General features: G+C 45.9%; 1 protein-coding gene across 8 annotated transcripts in view; it reads right to left on the bottom strand.

Annotated features, from left to right (window-relative positions):
• Positions 1 to 1,408: 1,408 nt before the first annotated feature.
• Positions 1,409 to 17,451, bottom strand: part of IKBKG (inhibitor of nuclear factor kappa B kinase regulatory subunit gamma) — an 83,943-nt gene continuing 67,900 nt past the window's right edge. For all 8 annotated transcript variants that reach the window (XM_033920226.1, XM_033920235.1, XM_033920216.1 and 5 more), the window contains 2 exons: positions 11,743 to 11,807; positions 1,409 to 2,089 (listed from right to left, as the gene is read on the bottom strand). In XM_033920226.1, the coding sequence (XP_033776117.1) occupies positions 1,929 to 2,089; positions 11,743 to 11,807 (226 nt within the window). In that variant the 3' untranslated portion in view covers positions 1,409 to 1,928. The remainder of the gene's footprint in view (positions 2,090 to 11,742; positions 11,808 to 17,451) is intronic.

Genomic DNA, 17,451 nt, shown 5'->3' with positions numbered 1-17,451 from the left:
AGCTCTAGGAGGTTGGAAATCTTTTGTCAGAAGCAATTGTAGGAGTAATTTTCTGTCTATTCCAGAAGGTGTTGGTTTGACAAGGTTCAGGTTTAATTTGATATATTGCTAAGGGTCAGGGTCTGAGACTCTGGAACATCAGCAAAATCAGACTTTGCTTCCTGAGGTTCAGAGTACACTAATGCTGCATGTACAGAAGGGCGATTTTTAGCCACTGGTAACTGCTCAATGCCAATGCTGACCCCAGATATTTAACAGGTTGTTTCTGGCAAGCAGTACTGAATATCCAGATTTTTGTTGGCTGGCTAGTGTGCCTGGTTAAGTTGATATTCAGCATTAACCAAACATCAACTAATACATAGATAGCTGTCCTTGCCCAGTCAGCAGTGAATAGCAGGTCATAACTCTGACCTGTGCCCAAGATAGATGACTCATAGTTATGTGCTAACCACAAATATAACCAGTTATCTCCTGCTAGAATCGGACTTGTTGGAGCAGAGAAGAGGAAAACCTGAAGCAGGCAGGGGAAGCTACACCAAGGGCAGGAACTCTCACACATGCTCAGTAAGCCAAATGCCTTACTTAGCTAGAGGAGAGCTCCAGTAGACTGGATCTGCAGATGTCACCATAAAATATGAATGCATTTCCCTTGTTTCTATAGAGCAACATGTGGATAGGGCTGGTCAAAGAAGGAAAAGGCAAATATCAGTTTCAGTTTACTCCAGACTACAGGAGGGGAAATTTGACATCCTAAAATTTACTCAGATCATGGCAGATGTGGTCTGGAGAAATCATAAAATGAGGGGAGGTATACAGCAGCAAGTGGTTGGTGCTCAGGGCCTTAAAAAGCAGCCTTTACAATGGGAAGTTGCTGACCAGCTGTTACTTATACATTTTATGTTTACATTTTCAAGCTATATCTACTAGTATTCACCTGGATTGGCAGTGGGAGCAAGGGCAAGTTTTATTGTTGATATGCATTTGATTGTTCAAAGCAGCTTTGATTCTTTTTTCCCTACTGGATAAAAATGTATTGTTTTTGCTCTGCTAATAAAAGTTGGTTGTCTAAAGCAGTGGTTCCCAACCCTGTCCTGGAGGAACACCAGGCCAATTGGGTTTTCAGGCTAGCCCTAATGAATATGCATGAAGCAAATTTGCATGCCTATCTCTTCCATCATATGCAAATCTCTCTCATGCATATTCATTAGGGCTAGCCTGAAAACCCGATTGGCCTGGTGTTCCTCCAGGACAGGGTTGGGAATCACTGGTCTAAAGCACTAGTGTGTAAGTAAAAGCTTCGGAGCTTTTGTGCATAGCGAGGAGACTTGAATACTAAAAGAAATAGTTGTTCCTGGTGGCTGAGTAACTGGACATATAGCTTCGAAAGCAATGGACTAAGACCAGTCTGTGCTGAAATATAGCTTCTAAGTTTTATAACAGGAAGTCTTAAAAAAAATGACAAGGGAGTCCACCAGCTCAGAATTTGCTGATGCAAAATCTCCAGTATTTATATTCCTGCTCTTAAACAAGAACAAATCCCGCCCAAAAAACAAACGTGAGACATGGTATTGGTATCCATCTCTGGTCCAGTGCTCAAGAACATTAAAACTCCTTGGAAAACTTAATATTAGCTTCTTCAGAAGGATGAGAACTTCATTCTGTTAAACGGCTGAATGTAGCTGAACGTTTAAGCCTACAATGATCATATTTCCACTAGATAATACTAAAAAAAGCAGCCAACAATTGCAGGTAATTAAATCTCAGATTAATTAGATCCTGATCTGTTCCTAACAGACAAGCAGCATCTGCATGTATGTCAGCATATAACAGGAGATAAAACTTTGAGGCAACTCCTTTCAATAGGCACAGTTCTAGACTGTTCAAGGTATCCCTTCCCTAAGGGAGGAGCATTTTAGATCTGTCAGTGTTCACTCAATGCAATCCATTACATGGATCTGCAGCGTGTCCATGTCTGGGGCCTTAAACTGACATTTGGGGCAATATAAGGCTGGCTGATCTTCACTGATGCTTCTTCTGTGCCCAATACTGTGCTGGAGCGGAAAAGGGCCAGGATTGAGTGGATAGGGAACTATGAAAAAAAAAAGAGAGAATTATGTTAGATAAAATTATGATGAGGCACAGAGTTTGGTATAACAAGTCATTAGAAACCTGGGGAAAGAGGAAGAGAGCCTTTGAAACTCTTACTTGCAAGCTGGTGTAAAGCAACTATGTCACATTTGAGCTGGGGTTAAACTAAGGGTTCGGAGCCCAGTTCTTGGGACACACCTTGTCAGATAGGTCATAGATGCCAACTTTTCAGAATGATTGGGGAGGGGCTGAACACTACATAGAGGTTGCTCAGTAGTACAGTGGGCTTGGCACCCACTCAGCTGGTACTTATGAGGCAGGTTTTCATGAGACCCACAATGATTGTGGGGAACTACCCGAGAAGAAGTCTGCTAATCTGCAAGGGGTACTACAATAAGACATATTTGCATATAATGGAGGTAATGAATGCAAATTATTTTCTTGTACATTAATTATAGGTATCCTGAAAACCTGACTGGCTAGGTGTGTTCTCAGGACTGGGTTAAGCCCTAGGTTAGACAATCTCCGTAGACCATCAGACTTAATGCAGCTACACTGAAGGTGACACTTGGACAGCTGCTAACTTGGAACATAACTCCCTTGAGCATGTTCTGAATCGCCTGTGTTACTCTCATAACTGCTGTCTATTTCATCTGCACCAAAAAAGAGTAGAGAGAGCATTACTTTTCAAAAGAATCTCTGGAACTGCATAGTTGTTTTTTTTTAATGGGGCAGATATTGTACTTGTATAACAAGCACAACATCTGTGCCCATTAAAAGAAAAAAGAAAAAAGGTTTTCTGCCTTGAACAGCTGAGTGTCAGGAGTCGTCCTCTTCCAGCTCTGTGCATATGTGTGAGTTGCTCTCACAGCAATCAATTGGACAGCAGAATCAGGGATTAAGACAAACCTCCACATGAATTATTTGCATGCAAAGTTTTTACTGTATGAATAGCTCTTTTTGAATTGGCCAAAAATTGGATTGGAGTTGATCCCCATGGTCTTAACGATCCTCTTTCATTCATCTAGGCTTGAGTGAGAGAAGATGGAAATTTTGATAGGTAGATTAAAATTGAAGAGAAGAGAAAAAGGGTGAAATTTGAGTGGATTTAGGTAGAAAAGAAAAAAGGGAGGAAATAGCTGAATGGAAAGGTTAATATGTCAGAGGCAGATGTAGTGAGGGAATGGAACAAGACAGAAAGAAAAAAAAGACTAATGGACAGAATTTAAAGAAGACAGGAGGAAAGCAGGAAAAAGAGAATCTGGAACCAACCTGATGGAAAAATAAATCTTCAAAGGTAAAAAAATAATTTACTGACTGAAATACTGTATATACTTGAATATATGCCCATCCAATATGAAGTGAGGTAACTTTTTCCCCCTAAAGAGGGGTGGAAAAATGATGTACTCGAATATAAACCAAATTCACGTTAGTCTTGCAAGGTTACATAGCATCCAAGAGATAAGAAGTGCCCAGCTCAATTTTAGCAACCTCCTGATCCACCAAGGAACAGTCATCAGACTCCTGGTCAAGAACATGCTCAGACCACTGGAAACAAGCCCGGGCCACCAAACCGCCACACACTGCCGCTTGGACTGCCGAGGCAAGCCACGTCAAAAATGTACTTAAGAAGAGACTCCATCCTACGATCCTGAGAGTCTCACAAGGCTGAGCCGCCTTCAACTGGCACCAATGCGCAATGGCTGAGACCACCGCATTAACCACAGGAGACTTCAAAGTATCCCTATCCCCATTAGGGATGGGATGCAGCCAAGCCATGGACCACGCCAAACAAAAAGGTGTTTCTGGCGCCTTCCATTACGTGTGCACTACATCCTGAATATCCTGATGCATAAGAAAAGAACGGGCGGCCGAACGGATCACAGAGGGAATTGAGTCTACTGGAAAGAACATGCCGGAAATGAAAAATAAGGTAGAGTCTCTATGAGTCAAAATTCCGGGAACAAATGTAACGGAAACGAAGATCAGCATCTACTACCAACCCCCAGGGCAGTCCAAAGAAATTGATGGAAAATGACTGACGAGATTAAATGCAACTGCAAGGGAGGCAACGCAGTTATCATGGGTGATTTCAATTATCCGGGGACAGACTGGAACTTAGGCACCTCCGGCTGCGGTAGGGAGACCCGAGTTCCTGGATGCTGTAGACAATTGCTTCCTGGAACAACTTGTGTGACCATCCACGCGTTATTCCCGCCAAGATCCCAGTTAGGTCTGAACGCAAGGTACAAAGGAAAGCCAGGAAAGGAATGGGCAAAGTTCATTCTGTTTCTGATACTGACAATTTTCCTATTAACCACCAGAGGGAGCCCGATCTGTCGGAAAACGAGTTAGGTGATCAGTATCCAGGTCACCACTGGAGAAGCCCAAGAGCCACATTTAGTCCTGCTGACACAGCTAGTTTAGGGCATGTCCCCAAAATACAAAAACCCACAGTGGAGAACAGACAGGCAGGCCGGCTAGGGAGGAGGTTCAAACCTGCTCTCCCTGAGATTCTCCCTGGGTCAAGCAGGTGCACTAAGCCTACACCGATGGAAGTGGAGGAGACTGGACAAGCTGAGGAACTGTCTTTGTTGGAAGCTGAATGTCCAATGGAAGTCCAAGAGAACTTTGTGGAAGCTGATGCAAACTTACCTGAGGCCATGGAAGTTGGCTTGATTACCAGCTGCAAACAGTGAGGTTTTTTTTTTTTGGGTTTTTTTTTTTCAAGAAACTGTTTGTCTTTTGGGACTATTTGATTTGGGGAGCTAGTTGTTTGAGCTCAGTTTTTTGGTTTTCCTGTAAAGCTGAGAGTGTCATTTGGGGAGAGGTTTTGCTGACACCCAGGGAGGGAAATTGTGAAAGCCAATACTAGTGCTTTTCTGTGCAAAACCTGGGACACTCTCCTTTGCCCGGCAGTAGTAGCTCAGCTGCCGGAGGCTTTATTTTTAGGACTGTAAAGTGTGTGAACAAGTGCAAAGAACTTTATTTTTTGTATGTTGAATAATCCTGCTTGGGAGCAGGCAGTGCAAGTTCTGAGGAGAGCTAAACCTCAGAGGCAATTTGGACTAAGTCAATAACAAGTGAAAGTTTTGGACTTTATTTTTGAATTGGTTTATTTTGCCATCATTTTGGTATTTTGCTTTGCTGGAAGTTTTCCTTCTGCCATTCTCATCCTTGTTTTATGGATTACTGACCTTTATGTTTGGAGAAGTAAAAGTGAAATACCTTCAGGTAAAACTTATTTTTGTGTGGTTTATGTTTGTGTTCCTGAGTGTGTCAGTTCAGTCCTGCAGGGTGACTCCAGTCCGGGTCACATGCTGGTGTATTTTTTTTTTGTGTAACCACTTGGAGCGCTGTGGAGTCCTGGTCGGACCACAGTGGGGGTTACACTTGTCAAGGAAAATACGAGAGGAAATGCAAGTCTGGATTTAATTCTAAATGGACTACGAGGACCGGCGCAAGGTGTAGGTGTAGAAGTAGAAGGGACGCTGGGAAACAGTGATCACAATATGATCCGCTTCAACCTGGACACAGGGGCAAAACATCGATCCAGAACAACGGCCATGGCATTGAACTTCCAAAAAGGGAATTACAAAGGGATGAGACTCATGGTGGGGAAGAAGATTAAGAAGAGGATAAGCACTGTAAAAACGCTAGAGCAAGCATGGTCCCTTTTTAAGGACACAGTCACCGAGGCGCAAAATCTATATACGGTATTTTTCGCTCCATAAGAGGCACCTCACCATAAGACCTGTAGAGGAGGAAAAACCAAGAAAAAAAATTTTTGAACCAAATGGTCTGCCCTGTACTCTGTCCCCCCTCTGGTGGTCTAGTGATAGGCCAGGACAGGGTACAGGGCACGTCTAGAGGTGGGCACATCTAATGGTAGTGGCAGCCAGGCAGCCCCAAACCAGCCCGCCCCAAGCCAGCCACCCCCCAGCCTCCCCCATACGTTTTAAATCATTCCCCTGTACTTTTAAATCATCCCCCTCAGTACTTTTAGATCAATCATCCCCCCCCCAGTACTTTTAGATAATGCCCCCAGTATTTTTAGATCAATCATCCCCCCAGTACTTTTAGATAACCTCCCCAGTATTTTTAAATCATTCCCCCATACCTGGTGGTCCAGTGTGTATCCCTCCCTTGCCAACGGCACACAGGTCAGGAGCGTGGATGTCAGCAGCAAGCTTTCCGTGCTCCTGCTTGGGCCCACGCTGTTTTCTAAATGGCTTTGTCAGGTCTAGAAGAGGTATGCAGGCAGATTGATAGACTTAAAAACGATAAATCCCCGGGCTGGATGGCATCCATCCAAAGGTAATCAAGGAACTAAAAGGAACTATAGCTGAACTGCATCAACTAATAGCCAATCTGTAGATCAAATCAGGAAGGATTCCGGAAGACTGGAAACTGGTGAATGTTTCACCGATCTTCAAGAAAGGTTCGAGGGGAGATCCAGGAAACTACAGACTGGTGAGTCTGACTTCGGTACCGGGAAAGATGGTAGAGACGCTGATAAAGGGCCGCCTCATTGATCACCTTGATGGTCATAATCTGATGAGGACCGGTCAGCACGGCTTCAGCAAAGGAAGATCTTGCTTGACGAACTTGCTGCACTTCTTCGAGGGAGTAAACAGGTAGATAGACAAGGGTGACCCAGTCAACATTGTATAACTAGATTTTCAGAAGGCGTTCGACAAGGTTCCGCATGAATGACTTTTGAAAAATTGTGAGCCATAGAATCGAGGGTGAAATACTCACATGGATTAAAAACTGGCTGGCAGATAGGAAACAGAGAGTGAGGGTAAATGGACAATACTCGGACTGGAAAAACGTCACGAGTGGAGTGCCGCAGGGTTCGGTGCTTGGACCTGTGCTCTTCAACATATTTATAAACGACCTGGAAATTGGTACGACGAGCGAGGTGATTAAATTTGCGGACGATACGAAGCTATTCAGAGTAGTAAAGACACAGAAGGATTGCGAAGACCTGCAACGTGATATAAACACGCTCAAGAAAAGGGACGCGACATGACAAATGAGGTTTAATGTGGATAAGTATAAGATGATGCATGTCGGTAACAAAAATCTTATACAGGATGTCCAGTGCAGTACTTGGAGAGACCCCCAGGAAAGAGACTTGGGAGTACTGGTCGATAAGTCAATGAAGCCATCTGTGCAATGCACTGCAGCAGCGAAAAGGGCAAACAGAATGCTAGGAATGATTTAAGAAGAAGATCACGAACAGATCGGAGAAGGTTATCATGCTGCTTTACTGGGCCATGGTATGCCCTCACCTGGAATACTGCGTCCAGCACTGGTCGCCGTACATGAAGAAGGACACTACCGTATTTTCACTCATATACCGCGCACCCGTGTAAAACGCGCACACGGGTATAGCGCGCGGGAAACTGTAATTTATGTAAATAAATTTTTATATACCGCGCACACCCGTATACCACACATGCCGCCCCGACTCTCCTTTCGCCCGCCCTGACTCTCCTCTGGCCGCCCCGACTCTCCTTTCGCCCGCCCCGACTCTCCTCTCCCCCTTGAAGTCCTGTCCCCACCCTGAAAGCCTGATGCCATCCCCCGACGTCCGATTCACCCCCCCGCAGGACCGCTCACACCCCCACCCCGAAGGACCGCTCGCACCCGCACCCCCACCCCGAAGGACCGCTCGCTCGCACTCCCACCCGCACCCCCACCCCGAAGGACCGCTCGCACCCCCACAGCCTCCTGACTCCCCCCATCATGTAGAAGCTCCTACCGTTGTCCTGCTGCTTCCTCTTGGCGGTCCCGGCCCTTCTGTGAGCCCTGCGTCAGCGCTGCTTCCTCTTCCGGCGGTCCTGCCCTTTCTCTGACGTCAGAGAAAGGGCGGGACCGCCGGAAGAGGAAGCAGCGCAGACGCAGGGCTCACAGAAGGGCCGGGACCGCCAAGAGGAAGCAGCAGGACAATGGTAGGAGCTTCTACATGATGGGGGGGGGTAGGGAGGCTGTGGGGTGCGAGCGGTCCTTCGGGGTGGGGGTGCGGGTGGGAGTGCATGCGAGCGGTCCTTCGGGGTGGGGGTGCGAGCGGTCCTGCGGGGGGGTGAATCGGACGTTGGGGGGGGGGAACTATGTAAAAAAAAAAGTTGTAAAATGCGCTCACGCGTATAACGCGCGCGTTATATGCGTGAAAATACGGTACTCGAAAGGGTCCAGAGAAGAGCGACTTAAAATGGTTAAGGGGCTGGAGGAGTTGCCGTACAGTGAGAGATTAGAGAAACTGGGCCTCTTCTCCCTTGAAAAGAGGAGACAGAGGGGATATGATCGAAACATTCAAGATAATGAAGGGAATAGACTTAATAGATAAAGACAAGTTGTTCATCCTCTCCAAGGTAGAGAGAATGAGAGGGCACTCTCTAAAGTTAAAAGGGGATAGATTCCATACAAACGTAAGGAAGTTCTTCTTCACCCAGAGAGTGTTAGAAAACTGGAACACTTTTCCGGAGGCTGTTATAGGGGAAAACAGCCTCCAGGGATTCAAGACAAAGTTAGGCAAGTTCCTGCTGAACCAGAACGTACGCAGGTAAGGCTAGTCTCAGTTAGGGCACTGGTCTTTGACCAAAGGGCTACCGCATGAGCAGACTGCTGGGCACAATGGACCACTGGTCTGACCCAGCAGCGGTAATTCTTATGTTCACCACATGCGGGGGCTCCTTCATGTCTTCCTCAAAGCCCCAAAGTGACGAAACCTGAAGAATAAGCTCCTATAGCTCTTCCCGCTGAAAAATGTGCACCACCGATGCATCCTCGACAGCTGGTGTCTCCACAAAACACGATAGTGTTATCTGTCCCCCTAGAGGATCTTGGGATCCTCATCAGGCAAAAACACAACTGTAAATAGAAAATCTTCGTCCCACGAGACACGCGGCCATTTGGACTAAGATGGAGGAGATTGGGCCAGAGCTGACGCCGAGTGGGGGCTGAACGGGGGTGGACGCAGAAAGCAAAAGCCCCCCAGAAAAACCAGAGACCCTCAAGGAAAAAATAGGACCCCGGCTGCCTGCAAGTAAGTCTTATACATGGCTAAAACAAAATCTGGAGCAAAGCAGGACTCACTGTCAAAGCAGGAGACCCAGCACAAACCTGTTCCTGTCTCTCTAAGACAGGGAGAAGGTCACCTGAGGCTACAGGCAAGATGGTTGTGTTTCTCACCAAAACCGGCACAAACCCACCAAAAAAAACTCCCCCAAGGCCTGCAGCAGCAAAGAGGCCTAAAACTGACCCATCTGCTAAAGCAAGCAAGCCGGCAGCCACAACAAGGGAGTCCCCAGCACTATCGGCAGTAAGGGAAACCTCATTTCCCTGACAGTCAGTGGCTGAAGTAATCCCTGTGCGCAGTAGGGAAAGCGTGGGCTTCCTCACTGCCTGTTGTCAATATGCGGTGCATGCGCAAATGGGAACCCTATTCACCAGCACCTGAAGCCAACAAGGATTCCCCTTCTTGCAGCCAGTGCATTTCATGCATATGCTGGCCACATCAACCGTGCATCTGGAGCACTTTTTCAGCTTAAAAGTACCGTATTTTCACGTAGATAACGCGCACCCGTGTAAAACGCGCACATGGGTATAGCGCGCGGGAAACCGAAAATATGTTTTAAAAAATTTGTATACTGCGCACACCCGTATACCGCGCATGCTGCCCCGACTCTCCCGTCGCCGCCCGACTCTCCTTTTTCCCGCCCCGACTCTCCTCTGGCCACCCCGACTCTCCTTTCGACTGCCCCAACTCTCCTCTCCCCCTTGAAGTCCTGTCCCCCCTTGAAAGCCTGATGCCCCCCCCCGACGTCTGATTCACCCCCCCGCAGGACCGCTCGCACCCCCACCCCGAAGGACCGCTCGCACGCACCTGCACCCCCCTGCACCCCCACCCCGAAGGACCGCTCGCACGCACTCCCACCCGCACCCCCACCCTGAAGGACTGCTCGCACCCCCACAGCCTCCCGACCCCCCCCCATCATGTAGACGCTCCTACCGGTGTCCTGCTGTTTCCTCTTGGCGGTCCCGGCCCTTCTGTGAGCCCTGCGCCTTAAGCAAAGCCCTCCCTCCCTCCAACGTCAGCGCTGACATCGTGAAGACTTACGTTCGGCTGTGTGCTGTGACAGGGCAGGCAGGAAAAAGGCAGTGGTACAAGGCGGGGGGCGGTCCGCACCGGGTGCAGCACAGCCAGCCAGGTCCCCCGACCGAACGACAACAGGCCCAGTCCGTCAAACCTCCCTGCCCTGTAGTCGTGAATTTAAATTACTTTCTTACAGCAGCTTCAATACTCAGTCTGGCGGGTAAGCCTGTTCTGTTGTCAGTCAGTCGGGCAGGGAGGGAGAAAGGGAGGAAAGATGGAGTGGAGAGGAAAAGGCGCTTAAGGTAAAACTGAGGGGGGAGAAGGACGCTGAAAGCACTGGGGAAGACAAAGGGGTGGAGAAGGATGCTGAAAGCACATGGGGAAGACAAAGGGGTGGAGAAGGACGCTGAAAAGACATGGTGAAGACAGAAGGGGGAGAAGGACACTGAAAGCACATGGGGAAGACAGAAGGGGGAGCAGGATGCTGACAGGACATGGGGAAGATGGGGGGAGAAGGACGCTGAAAGGAAATGGGGAAGAGAGAGTGGGGAGAGAAGACGCTGGCAGGGAAGAAGACAGAGATGCCTGACTATGGGGGGAGCGGAGGGAAGAAGATGGGTGCCTGACCAATTTGGAAGGGGGGAGGAAGGGAGGCACAGTAACAGAGTAAATAGAAGATGCAGAGAGAAGAGAGACAGTGGATGGAAGGAATTGAATGAGAACATGAGGAAAGCAAAAACCAGGCAACAAAGGTAGGAAAAAAAATTCTATTTCTTTTTATTTTTTTTGCTTTAGGATAAAGTAGTATATTAGTTGTGTTGATAAAAATTTATAAACATTAGAGGCTCTGGTAGAAACCCGTTTACAAAGTATGTATTCTTCCCAATTAATATTTCCAAATTAATAAAAGTCTTTTTGCTTATTTGTAAATGGGTTTCTACCAGAGCCTTTAATTCAGTAGCATAATTAAACAAAATAACTATTTCTGTAGTTTATAGGGACAGGTGGGGACGGAGGGGATTCCTCGCGGGGACAGGTGGGATTCCTCACGAGGACGGGTGGGGACAGGTGGGACTTTGGCGGGGACGGGTGGGATTTCTGTCCCCGCGCAACTCTCTAGTTTACAGCTGAGGCACCTCTAAAGATAAAAATTTGGGGAGGTGGGGGAAATGGGGGAAGGGACTCTACCAGTTGAGTGTGGCACCCCCGAGGTTTGACGGACCCCCAAAAGGGTCCCCCAAGCTCAATTCGACACCACAATCGGGGACAAGAAGGCCAATCTATAACAACATCCATCAGCCCTACACTAAACCAAGGAAGGACTGCACAGGCTTACTACCTCCACCTGCTGGAGACGTGAGAGCAGACTGATTGTACTTGAGACTGCACAGCCCACTTATATGGCAGCCAAAAGTTTGTGTCTCAGTCTCCACTTGTAGGTCATGGTGAGCTATTACCCATCAGTTTATGTGCCGGTCTGAGGGACGATAAAGAATGCTCTGTTTATGCCAGCTTCCTTTGTACATTAATCCTACAGTAAAGAGACTCACCTCCTGGCTGAGGCAAAGCTGTGCGAAAATTATCTGAATGCCGGTTCATCAATTGTGAAAGAGTCCTTTAGGGAGGGAAAAAGAGTAGAAAGAGCTTAGGGCATTACAGTGCAAAAAGGAACATATCCCTACCCCTTGCCTAGCAGAGCTATATGCATTTAGTTAGTGATTTACAGAACAACTGAGTGCTCTTCTCTAGAAAAGAGAGCACAGGGACAGAAACACAGAAAAATAATGGCAGATAAAGGCCAGATGGTCAATTCAGTCTGCCCATCCACAGCATCCATTATCTCCTCCTCTCCCTAAGAGATCCCACATGCCTGTCCCCCACTTTCTTGAATTCAGACACAATCTTTGTCTCCACCATCTCTACCGGGAGACCATTTCATTCATCTACCACCCTTTTGTAAAATATTTCCTTAGATTACTCCTGTGCCTATCACTTCTTAATTTTATCTTATGCCCTCTCATTCCAGAGCTTTCAAATGAAAGACTCTATTCATGTGCATTCTGAACCAAATGGTGTCCCCTGTCCCCCCCTCTGGTGGTCTACTGGTAGACCGGGACAGGGGACAGGGCACAGGGAAGGTCTAGTGGCAGGCTGGGAAAGGGCAAGTAGACCTAGTGGCAGGAAGGCAAGCCTCCCCCCCCCCCCCCCACCCCCTGGTAACTTTTTTTTAATTCCGGTGGTCCAGCACTGTATCGGCAGGAGCTTTCCACGCTCCTGACCCTCCCTCGCTGGACGGCAGCCTCCTCATCTCTTGCGATAGAGCAGCGCACAAGGCAGGTGCGAGCTTTTCATGCTCCTGCCTGGCCCTGCGCCACTCCCTGAATGGCTGCCATCAGTTCTTGCAGGACTCGCGAGAACTGACGGCAGCCATTCAGGAAGCGGCGTGGGACCAAGCAGGAGCGCGAAAAGCTCGCACCTGCCTTGTGCACCACTCTGCCGCAAAAAATGAGGAGGCAGCCATCCAGTGAGGGAGGGGCAGTAGTGCGGAAAGCTCCTGCCGATACAGCGCTGGACTACTGGGAGGAGGGGTTGTTATAATCACTCTATAAGATGCATCTACATTTCCACCCACTTTGGGGGAAAAGTGCATCTTATGGAGCAAGAAATATGGTAAACATCTCTTTTTTTTTTTTTTATAAATCTTTATTCATTTTCAAAAATTACAAGAAGTGTACTACAATCATTCATAAAAATCTTAATTAATCACTTGACATTCTTATTTGTAATCTTCCAACTAGATAATTATATAAAAAGCCCCTCCCTCCCACCCATATACTAATAAATAGCAATTATCAATTATTATCCTTCATAAACCCCCAATTAGAGGTGATATTTGGTGTTTGTTTAAGAAGGACTTTTATATAGTAGAACCCAAAATGTAATATTGGTTAGTTATGAATAGTAATTGAATTTCATAAAGGATGCTTTATATATAAAATGAAGCATACTGTCATTTTGGGTAAATATTTTGAATGAATATGGTAAACATCTCTATCATATCTCCCTCTCCCGCCTTTCCTCAAAAGTGTACATATTTATTTATTTATTTAAATTCTTTATTCATTTTTACAATCTTACAACAAATGTATCAGTAAGTTGACAATTAAAATTAAATACATCACTTGAATTTCTGTCATATTAACAATGATACATAAAAATTTAACCCCTTCCCACCCAACCCTCCCATAATATATGCAATTAAATATAACCTATTAAATATTCTTTTTTACTGATCCAAACCATTAATAAAATTCAAAATTCCCTCCCTCCCTCCCTTCACTTATATTGTACTTATAATGGAAAAATGGTATCTATTCATTACAATAATTTGTCAATGGCCCAAGTGTACATATTTAGATCTTTAAGTCTGTCCCCTATATACCTTATGTTCAAATTCTTTAAGTCTGTTCCCCATATATAAGGTGACCATACGTCCCGTTTTTAGATCTCCTGTTCCGTTGTCCCCACACCCAGCTTCGGGAGCCGAAATGTCCTGTTTTCAGGCTGTGCATGGAGACAATGGGACAGGCGATCGCTTCCTGTCCCTCCCTGCCGCGCAAAAAAAAAAAAAAAAAGCCTCCCTCGGAAATGGTCAGGGGGGCCCGCTGGTGTGGTGCTTTAGGGCCGTTTGGGTTCTCGCATTTCTCCCCACCCTTGCTGGATTTGCCGGCAGCAGCATCGTGTTTATCGCCCTCCCAGCGCAGCTGAACCACCGTTGACCCTCCCATCCGACCCTCCCACCGCTCCTCCCAGCTACAGCAACGTCGGCAAACGCAGCACTCTAAATACGCTGCTTCGTGGCCTTCTACCGCCCTGATTTCCTCTGTGATGTCACTGATGACATCATCAGTGATGCGGCAGAGGGAATCACGGGCAGTAGAAGGCCACGAAGCAGCGTGTTTCTGCAGAAAAAGCTGCTGGAGCCGGGAGATTTGTCGGTCGTCTCGCGTTGGGAGGGTCGGATGGGAGGGTCAGCGGGGTTTGCCTGCACGGCTGCGGTAGTGGCGGTGGCGAATGGAAAGATGCTGCTCAAGGGTTCTATTGCACAGGGGGATGGGAGGGAGGGAGGGATAGAAAAATGCCGGGTTCTACTGCATGGGGGAATGGGAGGGAGGGATAGAAAAATGCCGTGCAAAGGTTCTGCTTCGGGGGGGGGGGGGGGAAGAAATATGCTGCTTGAGTTCTGCTTCAAGGAGCCATGGGAGGGATAGACAGATACTAATCAAGAGTTCTGCTTGGGGGGGGGACAAAGTCTGGAAGGCAGAGAGGAAGACATAGGAAGGAGGCACTGGGGGCACTAAGGACATAGGAAGGAGGCACTGGGAGCACTAAGAACATAGGAAGGAGGCACTGAGGGCACTAAGGACATAGGATGGGACAAGAAGGACATAGAAAGGAAGGAGGGAGGGAGGGAAGAACATAAGCAATGCCTCTGCTGGGTCAGACCTGAGGTCCATCGTGCCCAGCAGTCCGCTCACGCGGCAGCCCAACAGGTCCAGGACCTGTGCAGTAATCCTCTATCTATACCCCTCTATCCCCTTTTCCAGCAGGAAATTGTCCAATCCTTTCTTGAACCCCAGTACTGTACTCTGCCCTATTTCGCCCTCTGGAAGCGCATTCCAGGTGTCCACCACACGTTGGGTAAAAAAGAACTTCCTAGCATTCGTTTTGAATCTGTCCCCTTTCAACTTTTCCGAATGCCCTCTTGTTCTTTTATTTTTCAAAAGTTTGAAAAATCTGTTCCTCTCTACTCTCTCTATGTCCTTCATGATCTTGTAAGTCTCTATCATATCCCCTCTAAGTCTCCTCTTCTCCAGGGAAAAGAGTCCCAGTTTTCCAATCTCTCAGCGTATGAAAGGTTTTCCAAACCTTTTATCAGACGTGTCGCTCTCTTTTTGGGAGCCATTAACTTCTTATTGTAATGAGTAGATACCATTTTTTATTGAAATATACACCGTCTAATGTTGGGAGGGGAAGGTTTTATATATTATTATTCATATTGGGAAAATAATAGAGGGAATGATGGGAGGGGAGGGAGGTAATTTTATGTATTATAAGATAAATTAGAAAGATTGTCAAGTGATATATTTAATCTTGTTGTTTTGATGTTTGTACACTTGATGTAAGATTGAAAATGAATAAAGATTTATAAAAAAAAAAAGACGTGTCGCTCTCCTCTGAACCCTTTTGAGTATCGCCATATCCTTCTTAAGGTACAGCGACCAATATTGGATGCAGTACTCCAGATGCAGACGCACCATCGCCCAATACAATGGCAAGATAACTTCTTTCATTCTGGTTGTAATACCCTTCTTGATTATACCTAGCAGTCTATTCGCGCTCTTAGCGGCTGCTGCGCAGTGCCGTAGGCTTCATTGTCGTGTCCACCATTACCCCCAGGTCCCTTTCTTGGGTACTCTCATTCAATAACATCCCTCCCATCGTATAGTTGTACCTCGGGTTTCTGTTTCCCACATGTAATACTTTACATTTCTCAACCTTGAACTTCATCTGCCATCTCGTCGCCCATTCCCCTAGTTTGTTCAAGTCCCTTTGCAATTCTTCGCAGTCCTCTTTAGTCCGAGCTCCACTAAATAGTTTGGTGTCGTCCGCAAATTTTATTATCTCACACTTCGTCCCTGTTTCTAGATCATTTATGAATATATTAAATAGCAGCGGCCCGAGCACCGAGCCCTGTGGGACCCCACTCGTGACCCTCCTCCAGCCCGAGTAGTGGCCCTTCACTCCTACCCACCAACCAGTTTCTGATCCATCTATGTACGTCTCCTTCCACCCCATGGTTCTTCAGTTTCCAGAGTAGGCGTTCATGGGGCACCTTGTCAAAGGCTTTTTGGAAATCTAGATATATGATGTCTATGGGGTCTCCTTTGTCCATCCGTTTTTTAATTCCTTCAAAGAAGTGCAATAAGTTCGTTAGGCACGATCTCCCCTTGCAGAAACCATGTTGGCTGGTTATCAGAAGTTTGTTTCTTTCAAAATGTTCATCGATGTTTTCTTTTATCAGTGCTTCCGCCATTTTCCCCGGAACCGAGGTCAGACTCACCCGTCCGTAGTTTCCAGGGTCACCTCTTGATCTCTTTTTTTTTTATAAATTCTTTATTCATTTTAAATCTTATCAACAAGTGTACAAAATTATACCAGTATGTAACACTTGAAAATCTTACACATATAATCATAAAATATAAAAATTACCACCCATCTACCCTCAATTACTACAAATAAACATAATTCAAGTAGAAACATATCATATTAAAATAGATCAAATATTTCTCCCCTAAACCCCCCCCAATAAATATATATACCTAACAAAGGAAAATGATGTTTACTCATTACAATAACTTTCTAATGGCCCCCAGGTCTTCTTAAAATTATCATAGTTACCTTTCTGCAAAGCAAGAAATTGCTCTTTCCATTTTATAAATATGACAAAGTGAATTCCACCAAAATGAATAATTAATATTAGTATAATTTTTCCAATTATGAGTAATATGCTGAATTGCAACCCGTCATTATTAATAAAAGTTTGTTATTATGCGCTGAAATTTGACTTTTTTTCCTCAGACATGCCAAACAGAATAGTATCATAGGATAATGCAACATGGTTTTCTAAAAGACAATTTACTTGAGTCCAAATTGAATTCCAAAAAATTTTAATACAGGGACAATAATAAAGTAAATGGTCCAATATCCCTGCTTCCAGATTACAATGCCAGCATCTATTAGACTTAGAGCTATCTAATTTTTGTAAACGAACAGGGGTCCAAAACGCTCTATGCAACAAAAAGAACCAAGTTTGTCTCATAAATGCTGACACTGTACATCTCATTCTCCAAGACCAAATTCGTGGCCACTGAGATGCAGAAATTTGCTGCTTGATCTCAATGCTCCAAATGTCTGTAAGACCATTTTTTGGTTTTTTATTCATATATCCAGAAAGTAATTTATACCACATTGCAGCTTGATATCCCAGGAAATCTGCTTGGAAGCAAAGGAACTCCAAACTATATTGATTATTCAGATTTTTCCATTCAGGGAACTCCACCTGAATAGCCTGCTTCAGCTGCAACCATTTAAAACTTTGTGATTTATTAAGACCAAATCTATGCTGCAACTGTGAAAATTCAAGCAGTTTACCATCTGAAATAACATCATTCAGAGTTTGAATGCCTGCAATAATC

This window comes from Geotrypetes seraphini, chromosome 1 (assembly GCF_902459505.1).
Source record: "Geotrypetes seraphini chromosome 1, aGeoSer1.1, whole genome shotgun sequence".
NCBI lineage: Eukaryota > Metazoa > Chordata > Amphibia > Gymnophiona > Dermophiidae > Geotrypetes > Geotrypetes seraphini.
Note: the sequence above shows the minus strand (reverse complement) of the source record. Positions and strands in the feature narration are given on the sequence as shown.